This window comes from Necator americanus, chromosome X, assembly GCF_031761385.1.
Source record: "Necator americanus strain Aroian chromosome X, whole genome shotgun sequence".
Classification (NCBI taxonomy): Eukaryota; Metazoa; Nematoda; class Chromadorea; order Rhabditida; family Ancylostomatidae; genus Necator; species Necator americanus.
Window position 1 is genome coordinate 22,862,478 of NC_087376.1, and position 22,417 is coordinate 22,884,894.

A 22,417-nucleotide genomic window follows, 5' to 3' on the forward strand; every position below is an offset into this window, starting at 1 on the left:
CATTAAACATCGCGAAGAAACAACGCGCGACGAGCAAGCTGGCTTTCGTCCTGGCCGATCTACGATTGACCAGGTTTCATCGTCAGGAGAGTGATCGAAATCTGACAGCGGTATTCGAAGCCAATGCAACTAGCGTTTCTGGACTTTGAAGCCGCGTTCGACTTTCCTCACCGAGGCCGTCTTCTCAACGCGCTTCGCGCCAATGGAGTACCAGGAAAGTTCGTTCGCTTGCTCGATGACATGAATCAACGAACAACTGCTGCAGTTCGAACACCAGCCGGATGTACAACACCGTTTGAAGTGGTAACTGGAGTAAGACAAGGGGCGGCGGCAGGACCTTCCTGTTTAATTTCGCCATCGACGACATTATGCGAAGAACAGTCGACCAGTGTCCTGCCGACATTGTCTTAGCACCATCAAGGTGTCCCTTGACTGATCTCGAGTACGCCGACGATGTTGTTATATTCGCGGAAAGTAGTACGAAACTTCAACATGTTCTCAACCTTGTATCTAAGCTGGCTGCAGCCTACGAACTACGCCTACGTCCTGATAAATGCAAGCAGATGTGAATCTCTTCGAGACTTTGAACGGGAATCAGAGTGGACGGGCAACCGATAGAACTCGTCGATGAGTTCTGTTACCTGGGCTGTATGCTGAAGAACAACGGCAGCTACGAGAGAGATGTTCAGCAAAGATGCGCTAAGGCCACTTCTGCATTTAACTCCTTAACGAAATGGCTGTGGTCGACCCCCATCACCAACGAAGTCAAGCTGCGAGTCTATCCGCAATTCGCCCCATCATGATGAACGGACCAGACTTGGGCAGCACAACGGTTATGGAGAGGCTTAACTGCACGGGACGAAAACTGCTTAGACGGCTACTTGGCTACTTTTGGCCTCAGGTATGCCAAAATGAAGATCTTTACGCAGAAATTGATGTGGTATACCGGCGGATGACACGTGGAAGACATCAACATCTGGCACCCCATCGAAAGTGGCTAAGGTAAATCGTCTTCGCTTCTTCGGTCATATATTAAGGAGACCGGCAGATCGCCTTGTTCAACGAGTTCTGAGGAGTTTGTCGGGTTCGAGCTGGAAGAAGCCACCTGGCCGAAAACGGAAGTTCTGGACTGAGATGATGAAAGAGGACCTGAGGACACTCGGCGTGGATAGGTAGTTCAGGCGAGATTTAAGGTTTCGCAGAATATGGAATAGCGACGAATGGATTGATTCTGTGCAAGCTCTCGCAGATGATCGAGAAGGTTGGGCAGAGCTGAGTTCAAGCTGGCACACCTCGGCGAAGATGCGGGTAATCGCGTCAGGCGATGACATCAGCCCTCTGATTAAGTGAAGTAATATATATATATATATTATGTACATATATATATACATATATATGTATATATATATGTGTATGTATATATATGTATATATACATGTATGTATATAAATAAAGGATAAATTGTCTGGCGTTAATCAATCCGCTTGGGATGCACCCCCACGTTCACTTCAATTCAGAATCGTTTGAGGTTTACGAACGTATATCTGGCCTATACAGTGACTTGCGGTGGTTAGCTGATGTGTCAAGTCAGTGCTTTTATCCTCCCAGACAAGTCTGGGAGGATATATATATATATATACATATATATATATATATATATATATATATATATATATATATATATATATATATATGTATATATATACATATATATATATATATATATATATATATATATATGTATATATATATATATAATATATATGGGGCCGCGCATACAAGTCTGATTGCTACTTGCTCGTAGTGGACCTGCTTTAACTAATCACAATCAGGCGTTCGAGTGTACGGATTGGGAACGTACGAGCTATATAACCTACAGTGTTATATGGCAAAAGCTTCCCATACATTGCAAAAAGGTGCTGTCGTCCAGCACCATGCCAGATGCATCCTGGATCGACTAAGCCGTCATCGCCAAGAAACCCGGGACGAGCACGCTCTGGTCGATCGACGATTGATCAGGTGCTTATCGTGAGAAGAGTGAAGGTGTGGTAGGGGTATTCGAATCCTCTGCAGTTAGCTTTTTTGGACTTCGAAGCCGCTTTCGATTCTCCTCATTGAAACCGTCTTCTCGCGCCGATGGAGTTCCAGGAAACTTCATGCGCCTAATTAACTACATGAATAAAAGAACAACTGCAAAAACTGCGAACAGCAGCTGGATGTACTACACCGTTCGAAGTGGGAACTGGAGTGAGACAAGGGGCCGTGGCGGGGCCCTTCCTGTTCAACTTTGCCGTCGATAATATAATACGAAGAACAGTCGAGCAATGTCCCGCCAATCTCATTTTAGCACCTTATGCATGTCCCTTGGTGGATCTCGAGTACACCGACTATCTAGTAATATTCGCTTCTAGCAGCGCGAAGTTACAACATGCTGTTAATCTTGTATTTGCGACGCATGGGCAGATTCTATGCGAACTCTAGCTGAAGATCGAACAGGATGGGCTCAGATATGTTCAAGGACGATTCACCCCGTCGAAGATGCGGACAGCCGCGTTAGCCGTAACACACGTCCGCCGATTAGGTCAAGTAAGTCGTATATATCACCTTGATCACCTTGACTCCCGTTGCTCTTCGAACTGTTCGAGCGGGCGCCAGTAATTCTTCCATTTGTCCCGATCGCGCGCCAGAGTCGCATAGTGGTTCCTCTTTTCGCGTGGGACACGAAGTGCATCATAATTCTCTTTGAAAGACTTCGTGAAGAAATCTGACCATTGGGTCGGCGGTCTTCCTGTAGTTCTTAATATCGCGGGAAACCCAGTTACTCACGGCTCTGGTCCAACGGTTGTCGTTAAAGCGCCTCACAGCAACCTTATTTTATTTTCTTCGGCAAACGCGGCGGCGTCTCTAATCCTCGATCGCTGACGTAGGAGAGAACTTCGAAGCCCGTCTCTAACTTATGTGAAGCGGGATACTCCTAGCATCCCTCTCTCAATTACGGGTTCAATGACGCTCATCGCGTTTTCTGCTTGCGAAATACCCAGGTTTCCGAAGCATAAGTCAAAAGGCAAACACGGTAGTGTTGGAAAGGTGAGCACGGAGCAGGGTGTTCTTGGTCTTCTTCACTGCATCCTCGTTGTTCTTATACGCTCCCCAAGCCGCTCGTCTCCTGCTGCCCAGGTCGGGGGTCTGGCTCGTTCTTTATGTTCATTTCCCGACCCAGATAAACGTAGCTGGAGCATTCGGAAGCGTTTGCTCTGTTGAGTTCGAATAGGGCATCCAAGACCCATCCGTTACACATGAACACCGTCTTTTGCTCAGCTGAAGGTGAGATTGTATCACCTTGGCGGGCCCCCCTTCTTCTTCTTCTTCGTGATGATATTCTTGTAGAATGGCGAAATTCTGTTCGAAAAGTACAACCCTCGAAGTCCTTTATGTAGTGAGTAGGGATGTCTTGTCCAAGGCCGCCATGACCGTTTTTGTCTCAAATGAGTCAGGGTGCTTTGACAAACGTGTTTACAACTTAAACGACCAAACCTCTACAAAAAAAAATTGATGAACTGCATGCCTACTTTTTTGTGGGTAGGCATGGAGCTTATCAGTTCACTTGAGGAGAGGTTTGTTCGTTTAAATTGTAAGTCGAATCGCCCATTTCAGGCTCTGAAGAAGACGATTCTGCCGAAACGTTAGCCAATAAAATTATTTAACAACTTCGTGTACGGCTTATAAAAATCAATACGATTAGGCGATATTTGCCGATGTCATATGGATCTCCCTTCTTATACAACAACACGAGTTTTCCACTGGTTAGGAACCTTGCATTTCGAGAATCGATCGTTTACGCATAAAGATATATCGAACGACTGCACACGAGATACCAGAAACTAGAAATAATTGTACGTTTTATTTGCGTTAAGCAAAAAAATCGAAATTTCACAAACTGCTGTAGTATCTTACAAGGATTTAATAGTCTGTATAAATGCACATCTACATCGATATCTTCTATACAGTTTTTTCAATCACACATATACATCTTTCAAAAACCAGGTTCTCGGTTCTACACCTTTTAACTTTTATTTTGGAACGTTTTCAATTTTCAGCTAGCTATGTTTGCATTTGTTGCAACATTTGTTTTACAAATACAAATTTAAAAGAAAAATACAACTTTACAAACTTTCTACGTTTTTGCTTCATTTTTAGCATTTTCATTTTCTACGTTTTCTTCCAGTTTCTACGTTGCTACGTTGTTGCCTTTTTGTTCTTTGAACCTTCGTAAAAGGCAACTCTATCACGTAATTGCAATACAAACATTGCTCATGACCTCAGTGATGTGGTGATGGATGGGCGTGGCTTAGTGATCACAGGTAGCCTAAGATATGCCTGTTCTGGCCTATCGACAGTCTCTTCTGCAGGCTCTTATCCGGCTGCGGCTGCGGGTACCTAACGATACGCACCCCCGGAACCGGGAGGGAACAATTATTGCATCGAGAAGGGGAATGAAGAAACTCATCTACGACTTTTACTTCGATCTCTTGAACGGTCATGTCCACTTGCCTCCTCACCATCTGAGGGAAGACGGACATATCATTCCAGAGCTTCTCCCTTCCAAAGTAAAACATGCTATCATCTAGGCAAGAAATCGTACGGCACCCGGTCCCGACAGAATAAGATCAGAACACCTGAAGAACCTTCCGCTAGTACTCATCAACACCAGTGGAAGACCAGCAAGACCGTATATATAAGTAGGTATAAGCAAGCTACTACAAGCGGGCCACGCCCATAACTACTTGAGTCGCAGTGAGGTCACGATGAGTGACCATCATCTCACCATTTACTTCTTCAAAACTGTTGTACTTCCTGCTATGATTTATATTACAAGGATCGTTTAGAAGAGGAGCAAAATGCAGTCAGCACTATCGAACGCCTCACCGAAAGTGCAATGATAAAAATATTTCATTTCACATTAAGCGAAAGCGGTTCCAGAGTTCCATTCTAGGTCGAAAATCGAAGAACTGTTACTGTTACTTCTACCAAAGAAATAAATTTGGCCAGATCACCGTGAACAGGAGCTACAAAAATTGGGTGAAAGACTAGTAATCCGATGGTCAGGTTCACTCGCAAAATCATTGAAAGAAAAACATGAATTTCCACTGGTCCTCAGGCAAGCAGAGAGCAAATGACAACTCCTGCATGCGAGGGCGAAAGGAAATGTTATCAGCACCTAATCGAGTGGAAGAAAAGTAAGAAGGCAGATGACAGGAGTGACGTTAATGGATACCCTATTAAACTACTTTAACTATTACATTATTATAGGCACAGTGCGTAACGAAACGCTGAATGAAGAGTTCATCTCCGATCAGAACTGACTACTATATCCATTCATGATCGTGTCAAATAAGATGAAGCTACTATCCCCTCTCCAAAAACATTTTAGCGGAATAAGAGGCTTAGCTGGAATGCTATTTGCATCATTTCTACTTTTGTATCAGCCGCACTCCATTCTGCAACTTGGTCATGTTGAAATTACAAAATCTCAATCTCCAAACATTCTCACTAAATGTCAAATTAAAACAAGAGTTTTCATAACTTGAGTCAGTTATTTTACGAGTTTCCACTGATGAAATCGAGAGCGAATCTCTAAATATCCGTAGATTTGATTTTCTTATATATCTGCTTCCAGTGGTTCTTGACGATCCATTCAAATGGAGAACATCGGGACCCACAGACCATCCATGGTAAGTCGTAATTCCAGAAGCCCTCTTCTCTACGCTGAATGTAGGAGTCATCCGGCGGAGGGCACCGTAATGAAATTGAGCACATCATCGTCAGTAAAAGGTTCTGCCTGTCGGATATCGCTGTTGCGCCAAAATTCTGTACGAGATCGGACCATCGCCGAATCAGAGGGAGATTTTCCTTCATAAGGAGAGAAAATAAAGCCGCTAAAAAACAGAAAACAAAGTCCCAGAACTATCATTAACTGGGATCTCTCCGCATTGGACAACATTGGGAGAGGAGTGCAATCGGCTGGTTGAACATCTTCACGAGTGCACGAGGAAGGCTGAGAGTTTTGAAGCGACCGAGAGACGCCTGTCTCTCGAAACTTTTGAGCTGATACGCCGACGCGGGGCAGCACAAGCCGCAAGCAACCAAGAACTCACGTCCGAGCACGCAAGGCTTTGTAGAGAGGCGAGGAAGACCTAGAAGAGAGAAGAGCAAGTGGTGGCTGAAGCTGAAGAGGAGGGAAGGAGCATTTGCTATGCCCGTCGAGACTTCACCTATCGCAAAAGAAAGATGACTACTCTCCGGAACACGAATGGAAGAACTATGGCATCGAGAAAAGGAATGGACAAAATCATCCACAACTTCTCTCATCTTTTCGGGACCCATGTGAACTTGCCTTCTCAGCTCAGCTAAGGAGGATGGAAACGTTATTCTACAGGTTCCACTGTGCGAAAAACGACATGCTGTCACGTCGGTAAGAGAACATAAGGCACCCGGCAGCGACAGCATAAGGCCTGAACATCTGAAGAATCTCCGCCAGTTCTTACCAACAATCTGGCGAGACTCCTCGCAGTGAGTAAATGTAAAAGTAGTAAAGTAAAAGTAAAAGAGAAGTAAAAGTAAATGGTGAGATGATGGTCACTCATCGTGACCTCACTGCGACTCAAGTAGTTATGGGCGTGGCCCGCTTGTAGTAGCTTGCTTATACCTACTTATATATACGGTCTTGCTGGTCTTCCACTGGTGTTGATGAGTACTAGCGGAAGGTTCTTCAGGTGTTCTGATCTTATTCTGTCGGGACCGGGTGCCGTACGATTTCTTGCCTACATGATAGCATGTTTTACTTTGGAAGGGAGAAGCTCTGGAATGATATGTCCGTCTTCCCTCAGATGGTGAGGAGGCAAGTGGACATGGCCGTTCAAGAGATCGAAGTAAAAGTCGTAGATGAGTTTCTTCATTCCCCTTCTCGATGCAATAATTGTTCCCTCCCGGTTCCGGGGGTGCGTATCGTTAGGTACCCGCAGCCGCAGCCGGATAAGAGCCTGCAGAAGAGACTGTCGATAGGCCAGAACAGGCATATCTTAGGCTACCTGTGATCACTAAGCCACGCCCATCCATCACCACATCACTGAGGTCATGAGCAATGTTTGTATTGCAATTACGTGATAGAGTTGCCTTTTACGAAGGTTCAAAGAACAAAAAGGCAACAACGTAGCAACGTAGAAACTGGAAGAAAACGTAGAAAATGAAAATGCTAAAAATGAAGCAAAAACGTAGAAAGTTTGTAAAGTTGTATTTTTCTTTTAAATTTGTATTTGTAAAACAAATGTTGCAACAAATGCAAACATAGCTAGCTGAAAATTGAAAACGTTCCAAAATAAAAGTTAAAAGGTGTAGAACCGAGAACCTGGTTTTTGAAAGATGTATATGTGTGATTGAAAAAACTGTATAGAAGATATCGATGTAGATGTGCATTTATACAGACTATTAAATCCTTGTAAGATACTACAGCAGTTTGTGAAATTTCGATTTTTTTGCTTAACGCAAATAAAACGTACAATTATTTCTAGTCTCTGGTATCTCGTGTGCAGTCGTTCGATATATCTTTATGCGTAAACGATCGATTCTCCATAGTAAGGCAATAGCAGAGGTAGCGTGCCCCTGCGAGGCATGTTTCGCATCTCATTAGACAGAGCCGCTGATGGGGATGGGATGGGCGGGACGTGAGGCAAACGCAGCGCAGTGCTCTGCTGACGCTGCGCAGCGTAATTAACGATCGCCGTTGCCAGTCGTTTTCCCTAATGATCGGCTGTCGCGGCGGCTGCGGGTACCTAACGACCGCCCTCCGGTTCCGGGGAGCAGCCATCCTTGTCTTGCAATGGGTGAATTCTCAATGGGCATATCGGATGCTTTTCCCCGCCTCTGCAGCTTCAGCCAGCACTTCTGCTCTTCTCTCTTTAAGGTCTCCCTTTATCGTCTCTCTGCGAACCCTTGCGAGCTCGGAGGTGAGTTCTTGGTTCGCTGCCGCTTGTGCTGCTCCACACTGGCGTATCAGCTCAAAAGTTTCAAGAAACAAGCGTCTCTTGATTGTTTTAGAACTCTGTCTTCTTCGTGCAGTCGTGAAGTTCTTCAACGAGCCGGTCATATTCCTCGTCGATGTTGCCCATTGTGAAATCTTCCCAAAAGCCGGCTAGCGTAGCGGAGAGATCCCAGTTAATGATAGTTCCGGGATTTCGCTCTCTGAGCTTATGGCTTTCTCTTCTCTCCTTGTGACGGAAAATCTTTCTCGGAGGTCTTGGTCCGATCCCGTATAGAACCTTGGCAAAACAGCGACATCCGTCAGGCAAAACCTTTAATTGACGATGATGTGATCAATTTCATTATGATACCCTCCATCGGGTGTTTCCATGGGTGGTCTTAGTCATCATGATGAACTCGGAGAGCCTCTCCCCCTGTTCATTCCACGGTAGACCATGGGTCCCATATGAAGCTCCTCCTTGGGCCTATTTTATGATCGCCAATTATGACCTTGTAGAAACCATCGAAATCGCCAATTATGACCTTGTAGAAAGCGTGATCTTCCCAGTAGAACTTCTCCAGGTGTATATAGAAAGCTTCGTCTTTTTTTTTCAGTTTGATGTTGGAGCGTGAGCGACGAAGATTGTCAAGCCTGGGGTTGAACCATATCTTCTCATCCGCAGGCGTCCGATTCGGGTCGTAAGTTGTTTGAAAGAGTCGATGATCTTTGCCATACTCGTGTTGACGAGGACGCCAACTCCACCTACACCTCTACTGTCGTATGTTCCCAAGAACAGTTCTTCTCAAGTTTCATTTCATATCAAGCGTTGAGAGGGTGGCGTCGTCTTGTCTCGGTCAGCCCGATGACGTCGTACTTAATCTTCTTGGCTTGCATCATCAGATCTTCGATGACCGCTTCCTAAGCAAGCGTACGTGCGTTGTAAGTAGAGATCGTCATCCTAGTCCTTTTCCGTTTCGGTAGCCCATATGACTCCTGCAACTCCGTCTTTCCTACCGTATCAGGATTTTCTCCGGAATCAGGAGACTCTTTTCTATTACTGTGACATGCGTAAAATTTTAAAACCAATGAGCAGGTTGCAGGGCTCTAGCCTCATGAGTTTTTTGGAGAGTTTTGCGTTCTCCCGGAGTGGACATGTGGAGCATATTTCTTGGAGGCGACTCCAAACCGCCTCCCTTGCTCCTCCCAGTCACTTGATTGTAGGCTTTTGGCGGGACCGACGTGCGGGATACAAGGATGCCATAAGTCAGTCCTGGCTCAGCAGAAACGGGGAGTCTATCCCCTGAATCCACCCGCGTCTCTGGCACAAGGTCGCTTTTGGTCCACGATTAGCCCCCCATCCGCCACCCGGAGATGCGCCACGTAGCTTCGCGACCATGATCCCTCTAGTGAGGAAGATCCGTGGTGGTGAAGTCATTACCACAAAAATGTTTTCCGACCTCAACGGAAATGGTCGATCTTTTGTGTCATATTGTGCATCCCAACGCATAAACAGGATTTTCAATCCTCCTGGATTCTATTGTATGGGCGGTGCATGGGAACGACTAGTCGGTTTAACCAAGAGAGCTTTCAGTAAATCAGTTGGGCGCGAACGCTCGAGTCTTGCAAACATGTGTATCGTGATCACTCGAATTGAGGGGATTCTCAACAGGAGACCTCTTACGGGAACAGGAGAAACTGAACTCCAGTGATATGAGAGATACTTTTGAGACCCACTGACTTTTTAAAGAGAAATTCCAACTACTCGCTTACGAACGACAACGGTGTATACGTATCGGGCGATCTTGGCTGCGATCCTAATCTCATCCAAACAGAAAAACTAGCACTTGAAGCATTTGAAACATCAAAAGTGGTAGCCAATAAATTCTATGAAAAATGGAATGTTTTTTAATATCTGACTTCATTACAAAAAACGCAAAAAATCAATCTCAAACAACCCAGACACACATCAAGATCACTCCCAAGAATAGGTGAAATTGTTCTTATTGAAGAGAGGCTAATACCCAGAGGGTGCTGGTTATATGGTAATATTATGGAAATCATATACATCACCGATGGTTCGATTAGATCCGCCAAAGTACTTCCACCAAGCCGAAAAATAAATCCTTTGGACAAAATTTTCACCCTGGAAATCCGAAGTACTCCAGAGAGAACAATGGGCACCCAAAAGATCAACACCAACCTAACCAAGAAAGGAGGGAACTTCCAGCTCGTACCTCAAAAACGCAAGCGTGTAAGATTATCAGAGACTACGAACTAGAACTGGAAGGTGCTTAGTAGACTATTCCGCGAACATCTCTCGCACTATCTATTATTGCCATTTTGTCAATAATATCTCCAACATTGGCTGAACGTGTCTCCAATATAGCCTGCGTGAAAGAAAGATCAACATCTCACCTCCGAAAGATTCCTTCCAGCTGTTTCGATGTTCAATGAGGTCACAAAAAGCCTCATATACACATTTCCAATACTCCTCACAGCGACCAAGGAACACAACTTTCTCTCAAAAGCCCTTCTAGGCAACCCTCACTGTAGGTCTGCAGGAGCAATCGCTACGTAGCAGTGGTGGTTTGTATTTTGCCGTAATTCTGGCTATTTTAGTCTGGTCAATGTACAAACTCAGGCATGCTAACGATGCTAAACTGCTGGCCACTGTTTGTCTAACTGCAGTATGTCTAATTTTAACTACCGTTCTCATAAGTGCGAATGCATGTCAGCACGGATACGTGCGGGACTCAGCGAACCTCATTTGCAGTGACCAAAACAAGTGCTTCTATCAGTGCAATGAGGAATTCTTGTTTAATCCTCTTCCCACCAACATTCGCATGCAAATCAACCACTCGAACAAAACGCTTGGGTTCGTAAGGATCATCGAAAAACCAATGAAATTGATCTGAGCAGGGCCCAGAATTCTTCACAAGAGTCTGAAGTGAGTGTATACCACGTTGAAAGATGTGCTTAAGCAAGGTCTTGCACTGACAATAAATGCCATCTAACGAAACTGTCCACGAGCTGAGAATGTACAAGACGTATAAAAGGACATTCTAGTTGTATATCGATCTGCGGGGGCATACCATGTGGTTGCTCATTGCCACTCCCCGCATGTCAGTTCTGCAGAGTCGTAAATCAACATGAAAATCATGGTAGAATTGTGAAGTTGCTGTACGACTCACGATGAATTTTTACGTGCTGAGTAAAGGTGACTTGGCTAATCGAGGAGTCTGTAATCACTATCGTCTCAATTGAATTGAAGATTTTTCTTTTCAAATTGGTGAAAGCGAAACAGCCCTATCTTATTCTCTAAAGACCCTTCGGGTAGTTTGAACTAGTCTGTATGTGGTCATTCGTGGGGAATTATTGTTGAAACCTAAGGTGCCGGCACTTTCTCCTCCTTTCAGTATTCTGGTGATGCTAGATAGGGAGACTCGTGTGTGGAGCTAGTCGATAACAATGAAGATAGAAGGATAGTTTCCGATGTCATACGCAATTACCTTCTTGTGTTATAATGTTTTCAGGAGAAATGTTTCATTGGTAATTCCAAAGTCGTACTATCCACCGGATGATTTCCACGTTCAATGTAAAGAGGAAATCGTTTGGAACTGACACTTACCATGGATGGTCGTAGCCCCCATGATAAGATCACTCTTTATTGTTGTCCGTTTCAGTGTAGTCCTTGGAAGCTGACGTTCTACTGCTGAGGTTCTTCCTACTTTATTTCGTGGTCGTTGGCTGGGTCATTGCTCTTCATATCTGCTCCCGTGCCCCACATTTCACTTTTGACCCTTTACTGCGGCGGCAGCCATTAGGTCATCTAGGCTAGTCCAGTATCTTGTAATCGATATGCAGCTGGATGATCAACGTGCGTGCAGTTGTAACTGCAGGGTGATTGTTGTAGTACATATTAGTAGGGCAGTTATTTCCCGAAATAAGGTTGTGACGTGGAAGTGTGAGATTGCTGCTTGAAGGTGTAAGGTAAATATTTCGGGCAGGAAGTACTTTGAAGAAAGGACGCCTCAAGGTAAAGTTGCCGTTTATATAACATTTCTCTTTCTGAATGAAGGACACATTTTGTTTCCACCATCCACTTTTATAAGCATTTTTAATCCATTACATCTGCTACATTATCAGCCTTAGCAACGAAATTGGACTTTTTCTTCATTCCAGCTCCTGGTCACTGCCCAGTTAACATTCGAGTTCATTATATGGTCAACCTTCGATTAATGATTCCTGTAACTGAACGCACGGTGCGGTTGCGCGAGCAGCAGCGTTCGAAGCGGTGCGACGGAGATAGCGGTTAGGATCGTTAACTTCAGCGGTGAGCAGTGCTACCTGTGCTACCGAGAGTCGACCCCAAACCAGCCACTCTGGGTACAGCCGCTTACGCAACTACACCGATCTTCAAGGGATAGTATTTTAGTTGTCTCAACCCCGGTAGGTCAACTGTTTAATTCACAGTGGCCTAAGTTCTTAGCTAAAGAAATTATCTATCCACTTCATTGATGAAGATAGTCGCTAATTTTTTGGCGACAACATTCTTGATTCAAGTTGAATAGGCGGTGGTTCAGTTGTTTTAGGGTTAGCCACGTAAATTTGCCTCAAACTTGGGTAATTAAACGTTTATAAACCTACCTACCCTAGATACCTAGATAGATACACTACCCTAGATGGTACGAAAAGTCTTAGAGGTTATCGATGGGTATCGAACACATGGAACGTACGAATGCAATGAAAGGCTGATCCTATGGTTGGGAAGTTGATACTTGGAACGTTCTGTATAACTGATCTCTAGTAAGAAAATGAATTTTTTTTTTAAATAGATTTCTAAATTTCGTAAGGTCGGTATCTAGACAATGTTTACTGCTACTTTTCTAGTGGATCATCATACAACTTAGTACGTCATGTAGTATTAACTGCATAGTTTTTTAAATTTGTTACTATTGTATTTGGGCTCGTTATTTCTATATATTCTCTTTATTGCTCTACGTAATACATATGTAATATCTCGAAGGCATTCGCGCAAAAGTCTGCGGGAGCCTCTTTACCGTCCTTCGATCTAGAGCTGTGACTCAGGGTTTCCCCACATCTGGAGAAAAGTAGGTAATCCGTTTCAAGATGTCAAACACCCTGCACAGGGAATATGTGGTTTTTAAAATATCACTTCAAATCAAATAGCTGTTGATTACAAAAGTGTTAGGGATTGTACAGATTCGTTTCCTAAGGAGCAGCTAATATAATTGTTAAGAGTATGCTCTTCTGATCTCACTTCGCAACTAGAATCTCGAATGGATCTTGCCATTGAATGCGGATCTGACGGTTAGTGTATCAAATTCTATCCTGTGTTCTTGTTGGATTTAATTAGTGCTTTTTTGTTGAAGGTGCTAACAAAAGTGTACATGCTTCGTTTTATGATTCGGAACATGATCAAGTTACTATTGTCGTGGGAAGTGGACAGTATAACGTAATTGCTAGTTATGAGCTTCACTTTCTTCCTCTTCTATTATTATCATTCTTTTCAGTGGACAATATGTGTTTTCAACATGATAGAAATAGAAGCGCGTTTCGACAAGGGTTGGGATATCTGTCAAAAAACTACGCTTCATGAGAGTTCACCGGTAAAGTGATAGGATGTTTCGTTTTCTGCGCCCTTTTATTTTCTGTTACCTTGTCTATGAAAAAGACTATGAAATAATAATAATTAGTAGCAAAATAATTGTAATAAATTATTGTTTCAATTATTTCAGTGGCAACAAAAAATAAAAAAGAATTTGTCGCCTTGATTGTCTTAATTGATTGTCTTAATTACTTCAACTCCCGTTGTTCTTCGAACTGCTCGAGCGGGCGCCAGTAATTCTTCCGTTTGTCCCGATCGCGTGCCAGACTCGCCCAGCAGTTTCGCCTTTTGCGTGGGACACGAAGAGCATCATAATTTTCTTCGAAATACTTCGTGAAGAAATCTGACCATTGGGTCGGCGGTCTTCCTGTAGTTCTTAATATCGCGGGAAACCCAGTTACTCACGGCTCTGGTCCAACGGTTGTCGTTAAAGCGCCTCACAGCAACCTTATTTTATTTTCTTCGGCAAACGCGGCGGCGTCTCTAATCCTCGATCGCTGACGTAGGAGAGAACTTCGAAGCCCGTCTCTAACTTGTGTGAAGCGGGATACTCCTAGCACCCCTCTCTCAATTACGGGTTCAATGACGCTCATCGCGTTTTCTGCTTGCGAAATACCCAGGTTTCCGAAGCATAAGTCAAAAGGCAAACACGGTAGTGTTGGAAAGGTGAGCACGGAGCAGGGTGTTCTTGGTCTTCTTGACTACATCCTCGATGCTCTTATACGCTCTCCAAGCCGCTCGTATCCTCCTGCCCAGCTCGGGGGTCAGGTCGTTCATTATATTTAATGCCCGACCCAGATAAACGTATCTGATGCATTCGGATTCGTTCGTTCCGTTGAGCGTGAATGGGGGATCCAAGTTCGGTCCGTTACGCATGAACATCGTCCTTTGCAGATTCCGCTGAAGATCGATGCATCTACATGTTTCGTCAAATTCGGTCAGCATTCGTTCCGTTTGACTAATACTAGATGTTATCAGAACGATATCATCAAGCGTAAATGGTGTAGCTGCCGACCATCAACCTTCACTCCCATGTCGTCCCATTCCAGCCTTTGCATTACGTTCTTGAGGTTGACCGTGAATATTTTAAGTGAGATTATTTTAGGACGTATCACCCTGTCGGACCTCTCTCTTCATGTCAATGATAGTATTCTTGTAGAATGGCGAAATTCTGGTCGTGAACCTACTGTAGAACTCTCGAAATACCTTTATATACTGAGTAGGGACGCCTTGGTTGTCCAAGGCCTCTACGACCGCTTCCGTTTCAACTGATTTGAAGACCTTCAAGTCGATAAAGGAGAGACAGAGCGGCATCTCGTGCTCTTGTGATACCTCGATGAGTTTCGAAAAAACGGTGTGAACGTAGTCAATCGTGAGTCCTTTTTGAAACCGTGCTTGCTCGCATGGCTGTCCTTCATCCAAAGTATTTTTTTTAACACTATTAAAGATCATTCTTGTGAAGAGCTTGTAGATGAAGGATAGTAAGCAGATTGGGGAAGAGTTACCGATGTCTTGTGTATCTCTCTTCTTATACAACAACACAGTCCTGCTAGTTTTCCACTGGTTAGGAACCTTGCATTTCGAGAGGTAACGTGCGAGAAGTCTCGCCAGATTGTTGGTAAGAACTGGCGGAGATTCTTCAGATGTTCAGGCCTTATGCTGTCGCTGCCGGGTGCCTTATGTTCTCTTACCGACGTGACAGCATGTCGTATTTCGCACAGTGGAACCTGTAGAATGACGTTTCCATCCTCCTTAGCTGAGCTGAGAAGGCAAGTTCACATGGGTCCCGAAAAGATGAGAGAAGTTGTGGATGATTTTGTCCATTCCTTTTCTCGATGCCATAGTTCTTCCATTCGTGTTCCGGAGAGTAGTCATCTTTCTTTTGCGATAGGTGAAGTCTCGACGGGCATAGCAAATGCTCCTTCCCTCCTCTTCAGCTTCAGCCACCACTTGCTCTTCTCTCTTTTAGGTCTTCCTCGCCTCTCTACAAAGCCTTGCGTGCTCGGACGTGAGTTCTTGGTTGCTTGCGGCTTGTGCTGCCCCGCGTCGGCGTATCAGCTCAAAAGTTTCGAGAGACAGGCGTCTCTCGGTCGCTTCAAAACTCTCAGCCTTCCTCGTGCACTCGTGAAGATGTTCAACCAGCCGATTGCACTCCTCTCCCAATGTTGTCCAATGCGGAGAGATCCCAGTTAATGATAGTTCTGGGACTTCGTTTTCTGAACTTAGCGGCTTTATTTTCTCTCCTTATGAAGGAAAATCTCCCTCTGATTCGGCGGTGGTCCGATCTCGTACAGAATTTTGGCGCAACAGCGATATCCGACAGGCAGAACCTTTTACTGACGATGATGTGCTCAATTTCATTACGGTACCCTCCGCCGGGTGACTCCCACATCCAGCGTAGAGAAGAGGGCTCCTGAAATTACGAGTTACCATGGATGGTCTTAGTCTTCATGATACTCGGAGAGCCTGTCTCTCTGTTCATTCCATTGTAGGCTGTGGGTCCAGATGTAAAGTTCCTCAGCAATTTTGGCGTTAAAATCACCAACAATGATCTTGTAGAAATTATGGTCTTCTCTGTAGAACTTTTCGGGTGCAATAGAAAGCTTCGACTCCTTCGTAGCTTTTCGTAAAAGAAATGCACCTAAGAACATTTCTTCTCTAACGTCATATACGACGTTCAGTGGATGATGTCGTCTCGTCTCGGTCAGTCCAATGACGTCATACCTAATCATACTAGTTCGCATCATCAAATCTTCAATGACCGCATCCGCTGCAAGCGTACGAACGTTATACGTAGAGACCAACATACTTGCCCTTCTCCGTTTCGGTGGCCTATATGAATCCCGCAACCCCGTCCTTCCGGCTACCACACCAGGCATTTCTTCGGAGTCAGGAGACTTTTTATTTCACTTATATCTAATTGTATCTTTTGTAATCTCCATCGTTATCCGGCACCTGGTAGAGTTTCAATCCGATGCTCATAAAATATCGTTTCCTTTGAAGTAAAATATGATTCTAGGTGAGCTCGTACGTCGTCGTTGTTTTTGAAATTTTTATTTCTTAGGTAGTGTATCATCCATAGAAATAAATGGAAATCAGATTGCTCTATCTCTGGAGAAAATGGGGGCTATGGTAAAACCTACCAGCTTAGCTGCCTTATTTTTTCTTTGGCTAATCTTGCTTCTAAACCAGAGTTAGCATTTATTGGCTTTCAATACGTCTCCATGTACATCACGAATTTTCTTTGTTGTAATCGCTGCATTAACACAGGATCGAAAATGAAACAGCAGGCAATGCAAGCAACGTAAACGTTCTTCGGTTGCAACTTTACAATTACCCAATAAAAACGTTTAATTTTAATTGTCACCAAAGTCAATACTACGACTTCTAATATTGCCATATAAAACAGCCCTTTATGCATTCATGCTCTGAACAAGAATGTAGCAGATATTCCAAATCGACTTATGTGAACAAAGGACCTCATCATCGCTTCCACGTTCAAGAGAAATCATCGACGCTATCAGCTCACATGGCAGGGGTGAACCCTTTTAACGCCTGAAGAGCAGTGCAAGCGAAAGATGGGAACTCTCAAAGTTCAGCTTGACTACGTTCTGGCGAGGAACTTTCCTCAGCATCGAAAATTACACCATATACTGCGGCGACGCTGACGAGAACAAAGTAGGTGGCTGCGCGATAGCTGACAGGAACGATTACAAGAACCAGGTGGATGAATTTGGCTCAACGTCGTCTAGATGCGCCTTTTTACGACTGCGGGATCGCAGAGGACGTAAACTCTGGATCGTAAGTGCTCACGCATCTACGGAAACCGCTGAAGACAACAGTAACGACGCCTTCTATGATGAACTCAATGCGTTGATGTCTAAAATACCAAGTTAGCAGGTGGTCGTTGTCGGCATCGACGCAAATGCGAAGATAGGACTCGAACAGCAATCCGATGTGCCAGAAAAATGGTATTGTCCGGTGGAGCGCACGTCGGACAGCGGTGACCGTCTGATCTAAGTATGCGAACAGACGGGCCTCATCATAGCTTCTACGTTTAAAAGGAATCATCGACGCCATCAGCTCACGTGGCAGGGTCAACCCTTTTAACGCCTGAAGTGCAGCGAAGCGGAAGATGAGGACTCTTAAGCTTCAGCTCGACTACGTTCTGGCGAGGAACATTCCTCAGTCAGATATCCGAAAATCTAGAGCTGTTTGGGACGTCGCGTTCGACTCTGACCACCGTCCAGTTCTCAGCCTCGAGATACGCTTCTACAAGAGGAACCGAGGAGTACCTCCTCAACTGAAAATCGATATGGCAGGTGTGAAAGACGAAGAATGCGGAACGAATTTCCGCCAACGTGTGTCCATTCATGTAGGAGTTTGGACCAGGAAGAAGCTCAGCGATGCGGATTCCTTCACAAAGTGCATCCAGGACGCTGCAAGGAAAACGCTCCCGGTTCTATTGCCGCGGAAGAAGTTTGCCTTTGCATCTGCGGAAACAAAGTCCACATACAATTCTGTATGTGTCCGCGCGCAGCGCTGGTGACTTCAACCAGGAAAAGCATCTTAGAAGGAAGCTGCATCGTCAACTGCAACAAGACCGCGATAATGAGTGGACGTCAAGAGCGATGCAGTTTGAAAAGGTGTAGGAGGACAAAGACGCGGAAAGTCCATGATCCCCTAAAACAGTATAGCGACGAAATGAAAAGATGTTCTTCAGTCCTCAGCACTGCCAATGTAGTGGCTTTCGGTGAAGCAACCCTACCAATTTGAAGGGATCACTTCAAGACCTTGCTGAACCGGCATGCACCTTCAGCTTCTGAACTCGAGCACGTTCATAGACCGACATGTGCGGTTAATGAGCTGTCACCGACCGAGTCGGAGGTTCTTGTCTGTATCCAAAAGACGAAAAATGGAAAATCTGGTGGAGACGACAGAATCAGCGCAGAAATGCTGAAATATCCCTCATTGTCCTAGATTGAGATGACAGGGATCATCCGTTTAATATGGATTGACGAAAGGATATCTGACTCACGGAGGCACGCCATCATAATTCCACTCTACAAGAAGTTGTCCGTCGCACCTAACCCCCCAGCTAATATGGGATCTCTTTTTTACGTGTCACGTACAAGGATTTGGACCTACCCACTAAACATCGCTAAGAAACAACGCGCGACGAGCAAGTTGGCTTTCGTCCTGGCCGATCTACGATTGACAAGGTGCTCATCGTTAGGAGAGTGATCGAAATCTGGCAGCGGTATGCGAAGCCAATGCGATTAGCCTTTCTTGACTTTGAAGCCGCTTTCGAATCTCCTCACCGAGGCCGTCTTCTCAAACGCGCTCCGCACTGATGGAGCATCAGGAAAGTTTGTTCGCTAGCTTGATGCCATGAATCAACGAACAAATGCTGCAATTCGAACACCAGCCAGATGTACAACACCTTTTGAGGTGGAGGTGTGAACTGGAGTAAGACATAAGCCAGTGGCGTGACCCTTCTTGTTCAACTTCATCGTCAATGACACTGCGCGAAGAACCGTTGATAAGTGTCCTGCCAACACCGTGTTAGCACCATTAGAGTGCCTCATGACCGATCTCGAATACGCCAACGATGTTCCTTTCTTCGCAGAAAGCAGTGTGAAACATCAACATGTTGTCCTTTATCCTTGTATCGAAGCTGGCTGTAGCCTATGGACTACGTCTACGCCCTGATAAATGCAAGCAGATGTGGATCTCCTCGAGACCTCGAACGGGAATCAGAGTGGACGGGCAACCGATAGAACTCGTCGATGAGTTCTGTTACCTGGGCTGTATGCTGAAGAACAACGGCAGCTACGAGAGAGATGTTCAACAAAGATACGCTAAGGCCATATCTGTATTTAACTCCTCAACGAAATGCTTGTGGTCCACGTCCACCACCAACAAGTTGCGAAACTATTTATCTGCATTTCCCCCTGGAATGATGTACGACGGATCGGAGACTTCGGCAAAACCATCTCTAGTGATGGCGAAAATCAACTACACGGAAAGAAAACTGCTTAGACGGCTGCTTCGCTACTTTGCCCTGGGGTACGCCTTAATGAAACTATTTCTGCAGAAATCGATGTGGTTTTTTTGCGAATGACACGTGGAAGATATCAACATCTGACAGCGCGTCGGGAGTGGGTCTTCTTCGCTTCTTCGGTGATATATTAAAGAGACCGGCAGATCGCCTTGTTCAACGAGTTTTGAGGAGTTTCTCGGGTTCAAGCTGGGAGAGGCGACTTGGCCGAAAGCGGAAGTTCTGGACTGAGGTGGTGAAAGAGGACCTGAGGACACTCAGCGTGGATAGGCAGTTCAGGCAAGACGTACGGTTTCGCAGTACATGGAATAGCGGCGAATGAATTGATTCTGGGCAAGCTCTCGCAGGAGATAGAGAAGGTTGAACAGAGCTATGTTCAAGGACTCAGTTGGCGAAGATGTGGGTAATCGCGTCATACGAAAATATCAGTTCGCCGATTAAATCAAGTAAGTCATGGAAGGCAAATTGGGACTTCACTTCCGCAGTTTCAATCAAGAATAGATGCTTACAAACATTTCAGATATTTAGGAGTGCTAATAAAAACACTTTTGAAGTACATCAATCACGCGTGCGTCGAAGTAGTGTAGTCACTGAAAAAGATTCCGGTGGAAATCATGCGAAGGGGTGAGAGCCATCGGTAGTTGGAAGTTGGATCAGTTGTTGGAAACAGCGGAAAGCAAGATTCATACAATACTCCTCCTAAAATCTTTGATATATAGGCTAAGATCAGTGCAGCCACAAGAATCCACCCATTTCCATCAAATCTCTTAAGACTAATGCGATCTACTGACCAAGATGAGATAAAACTATCACGAAAACCCTCTCAAAAAGGTGCAATAGGTGACAGGTAGCGGAGCCTTCCTTGATAAATGGGGTGTACCTCTCTTCGGACATTTCAAAAAGTGTGGGTTGGTCGGCCAGGGGCGGAGAGCATAGTATTCTTACGAAATTTTTCACTTTATATTATATTAGGGGTACTCGTAAGTAATCAATTACTATTAGTGTGGAATACTTGCTTCAGTCTAGTCAGGTTTGCGATGCAATGCATGATGACATTTTTGTACAGCAATATTACAACTCGTGGCTCTTACTTTTGTGACAATTAAATTCAACGTTCTTATTACACCGTTGTTAAATGTTTTTGTTAAATGTATTAATGTTGTTAAATGGCGGATAATCAACCAACTGAAGAACATTTACGTCGTTGCACAATGCTGCTTCATTTTCTGGCTTAGAAATTTTTCCAGCTTTGATTTTGAGTTGTCAGATAGCGATCTGAGAGGGCCTTGAGTTGAGTTTGATAATGACGCTTTAAAATCAGTGGTGAAAACTGATCCTAGACTAAGTACTCAGAAGATAGCAAACTCTTCAGGCTACTTGGTCAACAGTCCGACCAAAAAGGGGTAATATTGCAGCATGATAACTCCAAGCCGCACGCAGCAAGATTAACCCAGGAAAAAACGAGGCAGCTAAATTGGGAGGTTTTACCACAGCCCCCATTTTCTCCAGCGAAAGCACCATCTGATTTCCATTTATTTCGATCGATGGAACATTCCCTAAGGAATGAATGGAATTTTCAAAAACATCGATGTCGCGCGAGCTTACCTAGAATCGTAAATAATTTTTCTTCAAAGAAAACGAAATTCTCTGAGCAGGGGATTGAAGCTCTGCCAGCAAGATGGTATAAGGTCCCCGATAACGGCGGAGATTACATAATCGAGTGAAGATAAAATAAACTGAAGGTAAAGTGTAAGTAAATTCATTTGTTTTTTGTTCCCACAGAAACAATTGATTACTTATGGACACGCCTAATAGTTGAATAAATAAGATAAATAACAGTAATAGATGGCAGCGACAAGATAATGATAATAAATGAAGTTAAATATAATATGAAATGAAAAATTTCACGGGTGCAAGTAATCGTCACCCCTCGCCTGGCCACACCCTTCACTTTGGACTATCCGGATTGGGGTGGACGCTCTCCCCCAACCCAATTAGGAAGCTACGAGCTTTAAGCTACGACTTATCGCATCTGTTCACTTATTACGAATGTTGTGCTCGATCCATTTAGCTTAGCTATTGAGCATGGAAGTTCTTATCATTTGCTCCGTCTACTGTTTGATGTTCCTTCGCTTCCGAATTCCACAATTGCCATTAATTCCTCGATTAATTTTCGACTTTGGTTTTTCGAAACGCTCGAAATTTCCAATATATTAAATTGGCAGCAACCGAGAACTGCCGCAGCAACGTTGGAGGAGAAAAAGAAATAGACGAAGGGTGGAGGAAGGAGGTCGTATTTGAGTGGGTTGTGTCCCGTCACCACGTTTGACTCTGACGCGAAGCATTGCGTCCTCGTTGAAAGCGTGTAGAGATAGGTCAAAACTGAAACTCGGTGCAGTGGCATAAGGGGCTGCACTCGAAACGGCGCTGCGCGGTTGAGATCGAGAGGGACCTTCACTAACACAATTCGTAGCTGCAGTTTGCGAAGTTGAAGTGAAGTTTGCGAATGATGGACTCACCTTGACCACAACCTACTTGCTGCTAGCTCCACTGCTTCGAGCGCTGTCGCCTACGCAGCAGCACTGAGCTTTAGCGGTTTTGACGAAACTCTACTGCCTCTCCGGGGGAAGCTTCTATGAGCTCTTTTCTTCTTGTTTTTCTTCTTCATTATTTTCTTCATATAATAATGCACCAAAAGGATCCCTGAGTT

General features: G+C 44.6%; 5 protein-coding genes across 7 annotated transcripts in view; 3 read left to right on the forward strand and 2 right to left on the reverse strand.

The window, feature by feature from the left end:
• RB195_024919 (uncharacterized protein) overlaps positions 1-22,417 on the forward strand; it is a gene marked incomplete at both ends in the record, with an annotated part of 89,873 nt that overhangs the window by 27,967 nt on the left and 39,489 nt on the right. For 2 of the 3 annotated variants that reach the window (XM_064212865.1, XM_064212864.1), the window contains 3 exons: positions 13,318-13,348; positions 13,411-13,493; positions 13,552-13,647. In XM_064212865.1, coding sequence (XP_064068753.1) covers positions 13,318-13,348; positions 13,411-13,493; positions 13,552-13,647 — 210 coding nt within the window. Of the gene's footprint in view, positions 1-13,277; positions 13,349-13,410; positions 13,494-13,551; positions 13,648-22,417 lie in introns of those variants that run through there. The other variant, XM_064212861.1, reaches the window with a different exon arrangement.
• On the forward strand, positions 124-411 carry RB195_024924 (uncharacterized protein; the record flags this gene model as incomplete). The annotated part of the gene is made up of 1 exon (XM_064212872.1): positions 124-411. One exon carries the CDS (start codon positions 124-126, stop codon positions 409-411), a length of 288 nt encoding a protein of 95 aa, XP_064068750.1.
• RB195_024925 (uncharacterized protein) lies at positions 734-1,350 on the forward strand (the record flags this gene model as incomplete). Its single annotated transcript, XM_064212873.1, has 3 exons — positions 734-901; positions 967-1,172; positions 1,203-1,350. 3 exons carry the CDS (start codon positions 734-736, stop codon positions 1,348-1,350), a joined length of 522 nt encoding a protein of 173 aa, XP_064068751.1.
• On the reverse strand, positions 8,091-9,413 carry RB195_024926 (uncharacterized protein; the record flags this gene model as incomplete). Its single annotated transcript, XM_064212874.1, has 4 exons — positions 8,091-8,348; positions 8,527-8,668; positions 9,101-9,317; positions 9,383-9,413. 4 exons carry the CDS (start codon positions 9,411-9,413, stop codon positions 8,091-8,093), a joined length of 648 nt encoding a protein of 215 aa, XP_064068752.1.
• Positions 16,088-16,525, reverse strand: RB195_024927 (uncharacterized protein; the record flags this gene model as incomplete). The annotated part of the gene is made up of 1 exon (XM_013435240.2): positions 16,088-16,525. The coding sequence occupies one exon, from the start codon at positions 16,523-16,525 to the stop codon at positions 16,088-16,090; it is 438 nt and encodes a 145-aa protein (XP_013290694.2).